This window comes from Sinocyclocheilus grahami, unplaced genomic scaffold (genome assembly GCF_001515645.1).
Source record: "Sinocyclocheilus grahami isolate Dianchi unplaced genomic scaffold, SAMN03320097.WGS_v1.1 scaffold750.1, whole genome shotgun sequence".
Lineage (NCBI taxonomy): Eukaryota > Metazoa > Chordata > Actinopteri > Cypriniformes > Cyprinidae > Sinocyclocheilus > Sinocyclocheilus grahami.
Genome location: NW_015505929.1, coordinates 440289 through 455767, shown reverse-complemented (window position 1 = coordinate 455767; position 15479 = coordinate 440289). Strand labels below are relative to the sequence as shown.

At 38.1% G+C, this 15479-nt stretch overlaps 1 protein-coding gene across 10 annotated transcripts in view; it reads left to right on the top strand.

The window, feature by feature from the left end:
* LOC107560985 (guanine nucleotide exchange factor DBS) overlaps positions 1–15479 on the top strand; it is an 88648-nt gene that overhangs the window by 64336 nt on the left and 8833 nt on the right. For 4 of the 10 annotated variants that reach the window (XM_016245308.1, XM_016245304.1, XM_016245312.1 and 1 more), the window contains exons 26-33: positions 164–256; positions 1942–2004; positions 2524–2601; positions 5727–5836; positions 5939–6051; positions 8378–8481; positions 8567–10448; positions 15384–15463. In XM_016245308.1, coding sequence (XP_016100794.1) covers positions 164–256; positions 1942–2004; positions 2524–2601; positions 5727–5836; positions 5939–6051; positions 8378–8481; positions 8567–8646 — 641 coding nt within the window. In that variant the 3' untranslated portion in view covers positions 8647–10448; positions 15384–15463. Of the gene's footprint in view, positions 1–163; positions 257–1941; positions 2005–2523; positions 2602–5726; positions 5837–5938; positions 6052–8377; positions 8482–8566; positions 10449–11245; positions 11249–15383; positions 15464–15479 lie in introns of those variants that run through there. The other 6 variants (XM_016245306.1, XM_016245307.1, XM_016245305.1 and 3 more) reach the window with 6 other exon arrangements.

Below are 15479 nucleotides of genomic sequence, written 5' to 3'. Positions count from 1 at the left end.
TGTCCCACTATTCAGAATGCTGCTATCTTTCCTCTTGCTGCTTAAACTGTGAATTTCTCTGATGTTCTTTGTAACCCCTGTGTTTCTTTTTCCTGACTAAACCTGTAACGTGCTTCATTATTTCCCCTTCCTCTTTCTTTCTCTCTGTCTCTGTGGAGAATAGACGAGAATGTCACCAGTCCCAACACTGAGAGAGCTGCAGTGGCTAAAAAGCGTTTTACACTGCAGGGCTTCAGTAACCTCAAGAGTCAAAAAGGTACAACAGGAGGGCTCACAACTTTACACAAGAATGTATCATACTTTTAAAACAGGGTGACTGCATACTGATGAAACATTTATATAAAAGAAAGCTTAACATAACTTTAATAGTTGAAAATGTGACCCTGGACCACAAAACCAGTCTTAAAGGGTTAGTTCACTCAAAAATGAAAATTAGGCTGCGTTTTACTCACCCCCGAGGCATTCTAGGTGTATATGACTTTCTTCTTTCAGACGAATCCAGTCGGAGTTATATAAAAAATTGTCTTTGATCTTTCAAGCTCTATCATTGCAGTCAGCGGGTGTTGCATTGCTTCAGTCCAAAAGAAGTTAAATAAAAAGCGCCCATCCATAAAAAAAGTGTCTCACACGGCTCCGGGGGGTGAACAAAGGCCTCCTGTAGCGAATCGATGCATTTTTGTAAGAAAAATATCCATATTCAAAACGTAATAATCACTTTAATCTAGCTTGCGCCAACAGTTGTACACGGAAGCAGTTCCGGGAGGATGACCTATGAGGTCAGCGCTGCACATGCACCGGTGTGTCTTGTGAAAACCAACGTTTGTTAACAGGAGCAAAGGAAGCAAAGTTTCCTTACTTTAGCAAAGGAAAACCAGTCTCCTCTTTGCTTATATCGAAATCCTCCGACATTCTTCTTTACAAATCCTCATTTTGTACTCATAATTAGTGACCGCTGTTAATATTTGTTTTGATCTCTCTGCTGCGCTTCCGTGTTCGTCACTTCTGAGCGGCGCATGCGCAAAGCTGACCTCATACGTCATTCCCCCGGAACTGCTTTCGTTTACAACAGTGAGCGCAAGCTAGATTCAAGTGATTATTAAGTTTTGAATATGGACATTTTTCTTACAAAAACGCATCGATTCGCTACAGGAGGCCTTTCTTCACCCTCCGGAGCCGTGGGAGACATTTTTTTATGGATGGGTGCTTTTTATTTAACTTCTTTTGGACTGAAGCAATGCAACACCCGCTGACTGCAATGATAGAGCTTGAAAGATCAAAGACAATTTTTTATATAACTCCGACTGGATTCGTCTGAAAGAAGAAAGTCATATACACCTAGGATGCCTGGGGGGTGAGTAAAACGCAGCCTAATTTTCATTTTTGGGTGAACTAAGTCGCTGGGTTTTTTTTTTAGCAATAGCCAAAAACACATTGTATGGGTCAAATTTATCGATTCTTCTTTTATGCCAAAAATCATTAGGATATTAAGTAAAGATCATGTTCCATGAAGATTTTTTGTAAATTTTCTACCGTAAATATATCAAAACTTAATTTTTATATTATACTTTTTCACCCCTTTTAAATTTTTGATTAGTAATATGCATTGCTAAGAACTTCATTTGGACAACTTTAAAGGTGATTTTCTCAATATTTTGATTTTTTTTTGCACCCTCAGATTCCAGATTTTCAAATAGTTGTATCTCGACCATACATTGTCCTATCCTATCAAATATACATCAATGAAAAGCTTATTTTGGGGGCTTTCAGATGATATATAAATCTCAATTTCGAAAAAATTTACCCTTATGACGGGTTTTGTGGTCCAGGGTCACAAATGTTTAGTTAAAAATATTTGGTCAACACAAATTTCAGTGGCATTATATAAATTGTGAAGATTTAATTTGGAATATTCAGTAATATTTGGCTTGAACCCCACTGCAGAACCGATAGCGCCCTCTGGTGGCAAAAGCCTAACACTACCCATGGTCGCTCTCTGCCCTCCAGGTATACTGTAGTCTCAGAAAACACTAGACTCTAGTGTAGATCAGAACGTCTAGATTAGCAGCAGTTTAACATCAGATTTTAAGCTTGGTAGTATTACAATTTAGATCAATCACCACTTAAGAGCAATTCACTGTGCCTTAACCAGGTGTGACATAATTGATTTCCAGGAACAATAATGTGTCCACACCAAAATCGAAAATGCTAGCCATTTATTTACTTACTTGCTTACTCCCATAACTATGTATTTCTTTAATATATGGTTATAAGAGTGGAATTTTGGATCAGGTCAATTTCTGAAAACCATTATCACGTTTGATCACATTGCAGATAGTTAAGGCACGGTGTAAGACTTTAGTGGACATGGTTGCTGTAAAGGCTTTCACCCTGCAAAAGAGCCACTTTTTTCTTTATAATATTTAAGAATCTTTCCTTTAACCCTGTTAAAGACTTTCTCTTCCTTCTTTCCTGATTTTTTGTCCTCTTATCCTTTTCTTTCTCGCTCATTGCTATGGCTGCCAGGATCATCCCCCCCTAGTCCTGACCACAAAACTAAAAGACATGAGATTAAGAGTGATCCTACACCGTTTGGCTTCAGAGGTACACTGTCCCCTGAAAACTCCCAGCATTCTCTCCTCCAACATCAGCCATGACCAGTGTTCCAAAATATTTATTTGATCATATTATGTGGTTGCCGAATTTTATTTCACCTCCATATATTATGTTTCACCATTTTTCATGCATCAGCCTAAAGTAATCGAAACTAAAATGCTTCTATATTAGGTGTTAAAGGGATGGTTCACCCAAAAATGATCATTCTGTCATTGTGTATTCATCTTCATGTCATCCCAAACCTGAGATGAGTTTGTTTTTTCTGCTGAACACAAAATAAGGTATTTTGAAGAATGTTGTATGATAACCAAGCGTTTTCATTTCCCATTGACTTCCATTGTATTTCTGTCCATGCAATGAAAGTCAGTGGGAATTGAAACCTGTTTAATTACCAACATTTAAAAAAAAATATCTTCTTTTGTGTTCCACAGAAAAAAGAAAGTCGTACAGGTTTAGAACAACATGAAGGTGAATAAATGATGACAGAATTTTCATTTTTGGGTGGACTGTCCTTTTAAGCATTTACAATCCAAACAAAATGACTTGTGCTGTACACCCAACCAACAATCTGTGGGGTGGTTGGTAAATCGATGGAGTCTTTGAAATCTTATCGGCTGCCTCTCCCTTAGACGCAGGTCCCCACATCACTCTTACCCGAGTGAGATGGCTGAGCACTTCTAGTCTGTTGCAGACTAAAAGGAGAGGTAACTAGATGCCTGGTGTGGGAATGAACTTTGTCTTTATTGCTCTCTCACTGCGAACTTCCAAACAGACTGGCAAACACTAACCATAGTGTATGATATTATTGCACTGTAATTGGTGGTTTGCAGAATAAATCACGGCGCTAAAATGGCATCACTTTGACATAACTGCTCAATAAATTACTATTGTCGATCTGAAATGCTCTTTACTGTGGGAGAATGTGAAACCAGCCTAGTTCATATCTTATCATAGTTACAGCAGAGAGAATGATCAGATAATCTCTTAAAGGAATAGTTGAAACTATTATAATAGTATGAACACTGAAAATCAATCTTTATTTACTCACACTCGTGTTCTTCCAAACCTGTATGACTTTCTTTCTTCTGTGGAACACAAAAGGAGAAAGTTTCCACAATTTACTGGTTGCTGTTTTCCATGCATTTGCATTGAATTGGAGGCTAAAGCATTCAGCCTTCAAAGAAGAAGTAAAAGCGCCATGAAAGTATCACAGAAGTGGTTGTTATCCTGATTCAGTGAATTGAACTTGAGTCATGAATGAATCAGACTGGTTTGTGAACCAAATCAGTCACTTCATTTGAAATGATCCAACTCAAAAGAATGATTCATTTACAAATTGGACTGATAACTGCGATATTCCTCAAAGTCTCAAGATTTTAAGTGAATACGAAGTCTCGACCTGTTCCTCATACAAAGCTCTTTAGGAGATTTTTGCATTTACGTTATACTTTTTCACCCCTTTTGAAATTTGAAAGCTTCGGTTCCCGTTTGTAGTAACTGCATGGAAAACATTGCGTGGAAAAGTCTTTTGTTTCCACAAAACAAAAAGTCATACAGGTTTGGAACAACATGAGGGCTAGACAGTTTAATTTCCTTTAAATACAGTATTTTTACAGTCAATTCATGCTAATACTTTAATACTGTACATTTACAAACCAGTTTTCCATGCATTTGCATTGAATTGGAGGCTAAAGCATTCAGCCTTCAAAGAAGAAGTAAAAGCGCCATGAAAGTATCACAGAAGTGGTTGTTATCCTGATTCAGTGAATTGAACTTGAGTCATGAATGAATCAGACTGGTTTGTGAACCAAATCAGTCACTTCATTTGAAATGATCCAACTCAAAAGAATGATTCATTTACAAATTGGACTGATAACTGCGATATTCCTCAAAGTCTCAAGATTTTAAGTGAATACGAAGTCTCGACCTGTTCCTCATACAAAGCTCTTTAGGAGATTTTTGCATTTACGTTATACTTTTTCACCCCTTTTGAAATTTGAAAGCTTCGGTTCCCGTTTGTAGTAACTGCATGGAAAACATTGCGTGGAAAAGTCTTTTGTTTCCACAAAACAAAAAGTCATACAGGTTTGGAACAACATGAGGGCTAGTAAATAAAGACAGTTTAATTTCCTTTAAATACAGTATTTTTACAGTCAATTCATGCTAATACTTTAATACTGTACATTTACAAACCAGAATTTGTCAATTTGTGCAAGAATTTCAACTTGCACTTCCCTTCGTGTGAAAACACTTGCGTTTAACTCTGCATTAGTGTCTGGTTTGGGTTCCTGTCTGCTGGTTTGCGGTGCTAGTTCTGGATTCACTTTTACGATTCTGAAACCACAGATCCCTTTCTGCCAAACACTCTTCCAGGCTCCATAATTATCCACCGATTCAGACCTAAAAACGTTTATGTATCTCTCCATAAACATGTTTTTATGATTTGCGAATGTGTCATATTCACAAACTGTCATCAAAATGTCATGGCTGTCTGAACATAGAACACAAACAGCTCTTCCTGTTACATCAGTGCCTGGAGCTGTTCCTCTTTTCAAATAGATACGAGAGAAAGAGACACTGGATTTGTTTCAAAACTTAGTGTGCTGCCTGCATAGGCGTCATACGCACACTCCCAATGCAAAGTCTCAATGAAAACATCTAAGATGGTGATTTGGGTCGAAAGTAATGTTGGCTAAACTGTAAAAAATACTATTTCACTCTTTCTGCTACAAAGTTTTACATTTATTTCAATGTTACTTCCTGTTTCTTTCTATTTGATTTCAAAATTTACTAGCAATTTCTGAGTGAAAATTGTAGTCTGCTATGTTTTTTTTTAATGCTGTTGTGTTGTTAGCTTAGCAACATGCCAATGCCAGACTCTTTTGAAGTCCAAGAATTTTACTTCAGGAACTTAATGTTTAGCATGCTGCCTTAGAAGTCAGCCGACCTTGTAAGCTGTAGACAGCAAAATAGCTCACTAAGTTTTGAAACAGAGCCGGTCTCTTTTTCACCTTCCACACACCATCTTTGTGGAGCACCACTTATCCCTCTCTTTCGTTGTCTCACCATGAGCCAAATGGCACGATTGTTTCACTCATCCTCTCTTCCACAAGGCTTCTCCAAGGCATCGCTGTCTGTGGACGCGTCTGAGGAGAACGACGGTTACTCGAGTGCCGAGGATCCCATGAACTCTGATCCTGAGGATGAGGGAGGGAAAAAGCTGGTGAGTCAGTGTGGCCCAGCGTCACGATTTCTTGAGTCCCATCCATGTTTGTTTGCAGATATCTTTAGTTTGGCCACTGACGGTGTTTGTGTGTGCGTGCAGTCTCCAGGCAGGTACGTGGTAGTTGCTGACCATGACAAAAACGGACCACAGGAGCTGACGGTTAAGAGTGGAGACTCCGTGCAGCTGGTGAGAGAGGGAGACGATGGACGCTGGTAAGATTCTCACATTCAGGTTTATGTCAATTCTGTCATTGTTTACTCATCCTCATGTTACATATTGCAAACCACTATGACTCACAAGCTGATCATTCTTTTGTGGTTTTCAATGAATCGGCAATTGAAATCAATGAATCTTTTTTCTGTTTAATCAGTTAATAGAAAATAAATGCTCAATCTAAACTATTATGACTGTCCTGTATCAGTGTTTTAGTATTATTTATATACTATAGTTTTCATTCATATTTTTTATTTATTTTTATATTTTCAGTTTTTTTTTTATTAATTTTAACTTTTTTTTGTTTAAATATTACTTTTATAGGTTTAATTTACTTTTATTTCAGTCTTAGTTTTTTTTGTAAATTTCCAGTTAGAAAGTTTTGTGCTTTAACAAACTTATTTCAGTTAGTTGCCAAAGCAATGTTTCTCATTTTATTTTAACGTTTTTCATCTAATATTTATAATTTAGTTTATTTCAGCTTCATTTAGTTTTATTTTTTTAATTAAGGACAGTACCTGTTACCTATTAAACTGTGGTTTTCTATCATTTTGACTATTAGATATTTCTTCTGTAATTATGTCAAAACCGCTTATTTATCTTATTTAAAGGGGTCATATGATGCGATTTCAATTTTTCCTTTCTCTTTGGAGTGTTACAAGCTCTTGGTGCATAAAGAAGATCTGTAAAGTTGCAAAGACTAAAGTCTCAAATCCAAAGAGATATTCTTTATAAAAGTTAAGAGTCAACCACGCCTACCTAAAACAGCTCATTCTAACACGCCCCCACATGTCTACGTCACGATGTGGGAAGATTTGCATAATGCCGCCCAAATGTTCACGCAAAGAAAGAAGGCTTAACTTTTATTCTCGCTCTAGTATTGTTGTTGCCGCCACCATGTCATGAAGAGCTGTGTGTTTCGTTGTGAAAGCGAAACTACTTTGTTTGGTCTTCCAAAAGAGGACGATATCCGCTTCATCATGCCTGGAGCTGATCCGTGCTGGTCGCTGAGGAAATACATCAACTTCACGCTGTGGATCGCCGAATCGGCTTTCACCGTGGACGAAGCGGAGTCCAGCCCGGGGTCGTCACATGTGGTTGCTACAAGCCCGCCCGCCACTCACTCTAGCCGCCGTGTGTGAAGCTGTGTTTCGTTGTGAAAGCGAAACTACTTTGTTTGGCCTTCCAAAAGAGGACACGACTAGAAATCAGTGGTTAAGTTGTATTTACAACACTGTTCCAGAACAGTTCTACCCAAATATTCAGATGTGTGCAGCGCATTTTATGGAGGACTGTTTCCTGATCCTGGTAGAGTAGACTACAATGCCGGCTTGTTACGAGTCACAGACTGTAAGTACGTTTTTATATTTAAAGAATTTGCCACTGACGATTCAAACGCGAGTTTTGAGCAGTGTAGCGTAGCGCTTGTTGTTTGTCATTTCTCCGATCACAAATGCAGACATTTATGTTTACGCGGCGCGATGCAATGCAACGTATAAGTCATCATAATCCATAATTATGTCCCCACTGGATGCAATAAATGCCTCGTTTATAATGGGTTTTATTGTTTTTGTCTTGTCGCTCTGGCCGGGACAAGGCATCACAGTATGGTAAGGGTGTAACATTTCCGTCACATGCTTAAGGTATTCGGCCAATCACAACGCACCGGATAGCTGGCCAATCAGAGCACACCTTGCTTTTCAGACCGATGAGCTTTGTAAAAATCGGGGGCATAGAGGAGAAACAATAATGTACATTATGTGGAAAATAATGTTAATTTTTTTAACCTTAAACCGCATAAACACATTTCATTACACCAAATACACAAAATAATGTTGTTTTTAACAACATCATATGACCCCTTTAATTCACATGGTTGATTTAGTAATATACTGAATGAATTGACCATGATTCATCTTGTGATTCCCGATGATATGTTCTGCATTCCAGAACTTTAGTTCTTCTGTAACATCAGTAGTTATTGAAGGCAAATGAAAATGATTTTTCAATCTTGATTTTATGTGTTTTTTAGCATTTAGTTTATATAGGTAGATTATTTTAGTATATTAATTTTAAGTCATCTTGTGGCCCCCTCGAACTGTTTTTGTGTTGTTGTTGTTTTTTGCCCACAATTATTTTAACATCTAGATCCATTTTGGTATTTTGAGTGTTGTAATCTGTTATGGATGACAAGTAAATTTCACTCGTACATTATTGTCTGGGCTCATTTTTTTGTTTGTTTTTATAAGACGACCGAATAAGAATCACATAATGTTTTCTGTAAGCAGAGGCTGGTGTGATATCAATGTTTTTGTGCTGATTCAGGTTTGTACGTAATCTGCGGACCAATAAGGAGGGCTGGGTCCCTGCTGCAAACCTGCTCACTCTCATCGGAGAATCCAAATCTTCTCAATCCCTCTCCAGCTCAGGTAACACAACTTCCCGCTTTCCTTCCACCACACTACAAATCCCTGTCATGAAATCTTCATTTTATGAACGAATGTTTTCCCACAGAAGGCAGTGGGTCTGGAAACCTCAGCACATCCTCCAGCTGCAGTGAAACCTACACAAGCTTCTCAGACATCAAAGCCTGAAGCCGCTGCTCCACTGCCTTGTGGCAGCTCCTACACAGTGCACTTTCTACTGAAGCTCCTCGAGTCTTTGTACTGTATTTAACCTCGTCACCCGAGAAAGGAATTGACCTCTGCGGTCAATATGCGCTATTCAGGATATTTTATATAGAGCGTCACACTTTCTCAACCTTCTCTCCTTCATAAGAGAGAGAAAAAAGGTCATTCAGTGTCTGCTGTTCCCCGTGGAAATTCTCCTTTACTTTGAAAGTATCAGTGTGATGCTGTTTGTTTCACGTCTGCATGCATTTCCTCAAAGATTAAAAGAGAAAAGGGCTCTTGGTAGAGTCGGCATTAACATCAGAGCAGCCTGCGGTTTTAAAAGTCTTTCAATATACATAACAAGGACTCTCATTGGATTTTAATGTATAACCACATGAGCTTCCACTGGTTTTATTGATCTTGCGTTGAGAATATCAGTGTCTTTTTGGAATGTCTGACTTTGTTGGCGTCTAAAGCTTCTGTCTGATTTGCTGTAGCAGCAAGACAATGAAATGATGTTTTATACAATAAAGATTCTTGAGGTTATGCCTGCTGAAAAGTCCTGTTATTCACTGTATGTATTAATCTAAAACAGCTGTATAGTTTAAATTATTTCCTGTAAAAGAAGATTTGTACAGATAACTTTTATCTCATGTTTTTCATTAAAACAGTATATATGTATATATACATATTGTATATTATGACCACTATTGTTGTGTGTCAATGAAATGTATTTCATTGTATTTGTCACTTTACTGTTCTGCACCATTCATGTACAATTATTGCAACTGAAAAAAAAAACGTACCAATTGTGTTCACATTTTATGTAATTAATTTTGTCACCACAGATTGTTTGATTTGGTTCGTTCAAAATGTCATGTCTGGAAAGTGATAATTGGCATGTAACTATCATTCAGCTTTTGTAAGACGCATTTTAATGTCGAATAAGTATTTCTCACAGCTTGACAATGTTCATCTATATCAACATTCTTCAAATCAGCGGATTCAATCAAGCCATCATTTCTGACAAGTTAGATGACCACAGCCTTACTGTGCTTAAATGTTCATGTCCCCATAACTATATGTTGTCTTTTTAACATGTTCAGTAATACAAAAATCATTGTTCATTTCTATTTAAATTTTATGTGGCACATTGCTGCATGTTAGTTTTGCCTCTCAATCTTTTCCTGTATTAGACGTGTATCTGTGTACATGTGTAAATATGTATCTAAGAGGATGTATGAGATGAATGAATTTAAAGTGCTTGGGCTTAAATAAACTTCACTGAAACATTCTATCCTCTTTTGTCTGCTCGGGTTTGTCAAGGAAATGTCTACAGTTTAAAACGTCGTGATTCAAAATCATGAGTCATGCACTTATTTTAGCCTGTATCTCTTCATAATACAGTCTGAACACATCCACATCCGGGTAACACGACGCCTCGCCTCGCCTCAGTGAGGGAGGAAGCGCCAGTCTGCATCTGACCTGAGATCAGCTCGCGCAGCACACACCAACCCGCCACCGACGGACACGGGACCGATCCCAGATCATCCTTCAACCGCGGAAAGACACCCGACAGCGAGTTTGTGCTACAAACCCATCATGTCTTTTTCAGATATACGCGTTTGAGTCAGTCAGTGTTTAATTCGCTTATGCACACATTCCGCTGACGTTTAGCCCAGCGCGCGCGCGCACACACACACACACACACACACAGAGTCTGCTGCTCGCTGACACACACAGAGTCACAGCAGCCGCGGAAGACACAATTACATCGCAGCACTGTAAGTATTCAACATTTCACACCTTACAGAAACGTTTGGTGGATTTCAAAGCTCAGATTTCTCAACATTGAGCTGCGTGTCTTTTATTTTGGTGTCGCACGAGATTAAGCTAAACGTACGCCCAGTTTTCCGCATGTCGGGCTTGTTTTTGGTAACCGGGCGGACAGGCTGAGTGTTTGAGCCGCGTGCGTCTGAACTGTTTCATTGTTCTGTTCTGCGTCGTTCTGTTCGCGTGTTACATTGTGAGCGGCTCGCGCGCTGTCACGCTGTAGTTCTGCTGCTGTTTGTGTTGAATTGAGTGAACAGGCCTGAAACAGATCACACCACTGCAAGGCCCGTTCACTCAGTTCTGTACAAACACACGCGGATCATGCACCAGAGGGCCTGTTCACTCTATTCAAACATGCATTTCAGCACGATTCTACACAACACCAAACTCTGTCAGATGGCTCCATATAGGCTTGATAGGCAGCTTTTAGAACTTCTGTCACAGAAATCTGACGACTGACGTTATAAATGGCACACATTTAACCTTATTTTTTTGTAATGGAATAATGTGGAGTCTGTAAAGCTCTTTCCACAAATAATAATTAAAAAAAAAAGGTTTTTGTTTGGGAAAACTATTACAACGGTGTCAAAATTAATGATATAATTTGCTGATTACATGTTTATTAAGAGATATTAAATTAATTGTTAATTAATTGTATTACCTTTAATTGTATTACCTTTAATTAAGATGTTTTAGATTATATATATAATATATAGTGACACTGGACCACAAAACCAGTCTTCAGTAGCACGTGTCTATTTGTAGCAATAGCCAAAAATACATTGCACAGGTCGATGTTTCTTTTATGCCACAAATCATTAGGATATTAAGTAAAGATCATGTTCCGTGAAGATATTTTGTAAATTTCCTACCATAAATATATCATCTTAATTTTTGATCAGTAATATGCATTGCTAAGGACTTCATTTAGACAGCTTTAAAGGCGATTTTCCTCAATATTTAGATTTTTTTTGCACCCTCAGATTGCAGATTTTCAAATGGCTGTAACTCGCACAAATATTGTCCTATCCTAGCATACCATACATCAATGGAAAGCTTATTCAGCTTTCAGCTTTATATCAGCTTTTATTGACCCTTATGACTTTATGGTTTTGTGGTAATATAACAAAGAGTGAAAAATTTAAGGGGGTCTGAATACTTTCCGTACCCACTGTATATAATATACTGCTCACAAAAATTAAAGAAACACATTTTAATCAGATTATAGCATCAAGTCAATTAAACTCCTGGGATATTGATCTGGTCAGTTTCAGCTGCTTTGGTGTTAATGAAATCAACAACAGGTGCACTAGATGGGCAACAATGAGACGACCCCCAAAACAGGAATGGTTTTACAGGTGGAGGCCACTGACATTTTTTTACCTACTCATCTATTCTTACTGTCAATACTGGTAGCATGAGGTGATACCTGGACCCTACAGAGGTTGCACAGGCAGTCCAACTCCTCCAGGATGGCACATCAATATGTGCCGTTGCCAGAAGGTTTGCTGTGTCTCCCAGAACAGTCTCGAGCATGGAGTAGATTACAGGAGACAGGGAGTTACTCTAGGAGAGCTGGACAGGGCCGTAGAAGGTCCTTAACCCAACAGCAGGACCGGTATCTGCTCCTTTGTGCAAGGAGGAACAGGATGAGCACTGCCAGAGCCCTACAAAATTAACTCCAGCAGGCCACTGGCGTGAATGTCTCTGACCAAACAATCAGAAACTGCTGGATTGGCATTTGCCATTAAACACCAGAATTGGCAGGTCCGGCACTGGCGCCCTGTGCTCTACAGATGAGAGCATGTTCAGCCTGAGCACATGTGACAGACGTGAAAGGGTCTGGAGAAGTCGTGGAGAACAGCATGACCGGTTTGGTGGTGGGTCAGTGATGGTCTGGAGAGGCATATCCATGGAGGGACGCACAGACCTCTACAGGCTAGACAATGGCACCCTGACTGCCATTAGGTATCAGGATGAAATCCTTGGACCCATTGTCAGACTCTACGCTGGTGTATTGGGTCCTGGGTTCCTCCTGGTGCACAACAATCCCCGGCCTCATGTGGCGAGAGTATGCAGGCAGTTCCTGGAGGATGAAGGAATTGATACCATTGAATGGCCCCCATGCTCGCCTGACCTAAATCCAATAGAACACCTCTGGGACATTATGTTTTGGTCCATCCGAAGCCGCCAGGTTGCACCTCAGACTGTCCAGGAGCTCAGTGTTGCCCTGGTCCAGATCTGGGAGGAAATACCCCAGGACATCATCTGTCTTCTCATTAGGAGCATGCCACGATGTTGTCAGGCATGCATACAAACATGTGGGGGCCATACAAACTACTGAATACCATTTTGAGTTGCTGCAACGAAATTTCAGCAAAAGGGACTAGCCTGTGCATAATTTTTTCACTTAGATTTTTAGGGTGTCTTTGAATTCAGCCCTTTTCTCCATTGAGATCTGATATGTTTTCAAAGTTTTTTTTTGAGCTGTGTGTGTGTACACTGCCGTTCAAACTTTTGGGATCAGTAAGATTTTTAATGGAGTCTCTTTTGCTCATCAAAGCTGTATTTATTTGATCAAAACTACAGAAAAACCTAATATTGTGAGATATTTCAATTTCTAATATTGGTTTTCTGTTTTAATATACTTTAAAATATAATTGATTTCTGTGATCAAAGCTGAATTTTCAGCATCATTACTCCAGTCTTCAGTGTCACATGATCCTCCAGAAATCATTTTAATATGCTGATTTATCATCAGTTGCACAACCATTAGTTGTGCGCTGCTTCATATTTTTTATATATATTTATATATATATATATAAAACATTTTGAAACACTTTTTTCTGTATTCTTTATAAAAAGTTAAAAAGAACAGCATTTGTTTAAAATAAAAAAAAATTCTAACAATATGAGTCTTTTACTATCACCTTTTATCCATGTAACATATCCTTGCTGAATAAAAGTATTCATTACTTTCAAAAACAGAAAGAAAAAAAAATTACTGACTCCAAACGTTTGAACGGTAGTGTGTATTGAAACCAGATTTCCATTTTGAATAAATGTTTTTTTTTAAATGTTATATTCATAATAGAATCCTGAAAAAGTATCACAGGTTCCAAAAAACATGAATCAGTACAACTGTTTCCAACATTGATAATAAATCAGCATATTAGAATGATTTCTGAAGGATCATGTGACACTGAAGACTGGAGTAATGATGCTGAAAATTCAGCTTCGCATCACGGGAATAAATTATATTTTAAAGTATATTAAAATAGAAACTGTTATTTTAAATTGCAATAATATTTCACAAAATAACAGGGTTTTTTCAGTATTTTGATCAAATAAATACATCCTTGATGAGCACAAGAAACTTCGGTGAAAAATAGGCGCACAGACAGAAACAAAACAACATAAAGTCCAGGCCCGGTCCTCTCTCGTCTTGCACTGTCGTCACTCCTCCTTTTATTCTTCCGGAGCTCCTCCGTGAGACTTGAGACCGGTGAGTGGCGGAGGTGTCGCTCAGTATCATTCACTCAACAGCCTCGCTCCATTCCCACAGCTCTCAGCCCCGCCCCACTCGTCACAATATGTATATAAATTTAAATGACCAAAATATGTTTAGCTGTGTCCCTACTTTTTTTAATTTGACTAACTTGGTAGTGCATAAATTAATAAATTCTAAGTCTGCACGCTTTTTGAACCGTACCTATTATAGGATGGTCCATGTTTTAAACTCTGGCATTTATGCGTCTGTATTTCATTCTTTATAATGGTTGGAATAATTAATGTATGTATGTACGAATGTGTTTGTTTGTTTTTTTGTCTTACTAAGTGTCTTAGTTGTGTTTGAGCTCACCAAGAAATTCCAGAACAACTATGTTGTTTGGCAATAAATAAAATAATTTAATTAATAATATTGAATAAAATAACATTTAAATTATATATTTAAATGTGTATAAAATAAATTATATATATATATATATATATATTAGTTGTAGTAGTATATATATTATGCATTGACCTTAGTGTTAAAGTTCAATCATTCAACTGTCAGCAAATTTGTTGAAGTTATATCATTTTATCAAAAAGCACAACCCTATTTTTGTCAATCACAAATTGACTGACAGCTTACTTTTGACTAAATTTGCAACCCTGTTAGTCCTTCTGCCACATTTATTATACTCTTTCATAAATGTGGCCATTTTCTACCCTATTCCAGTGCAAAAATATTGTTTTAATTACCAGTAATATCACTGCCTTTGTGTTGTATAGTAATTGTCTTGACAAATAGATGAATAATTATTTTTATTTTTATTTTTTGGAGTAATTCTCACTGGTTTCTCATCACCATCTGGCTCTCACAAGGGTTTCTCTGTTGTATGAATGATGTAGTCTATGTGTTACAGAGTGAGTTCTTCCATGGAGAAGGTGGTATTTACAGATAGTAAACAAAGGTGGAGCTTCTTTTTTTCCTTGTCGAGGACTATATGAAATTCCTAACACTGTCACACAGCAAATAGAAGACCTGTTCACTCACTGCTAAATAAATGTGGTCATGTGACATTCCGCAGTAATGGGCCTTTTGATGGTTAAGGTGATATTGTGATGGTAAATGCGGGTGAGGTGAGGGTGGCATTTGTTGCAGTTATGACTGAGGTGGGACAGGTCTTGATTTTATTTCTGGCAGTGTTTGCATAGTGAATTATTGTAAGTCTTTAAACACACCTAGATTGCGGAGTGGACCAAGACTAGTATGATCAGTAAATTCAAAACATTTTAGAGTAGTTTCTCAGAAGTACTCTTTACAGAAGGTGCTATCAAACTAGATAGGCTATGCTTTATGTAATCATTAATTTTGTAAATATAGTTAAATATGTCAGACGCAGCACCAGTATGAAGGGAATATGATCAAAGAGCAGCTGCTGACTGGTGGAGGAACAGGACATTTCCAACAGGAACAGTGGATTCTAGGAGGT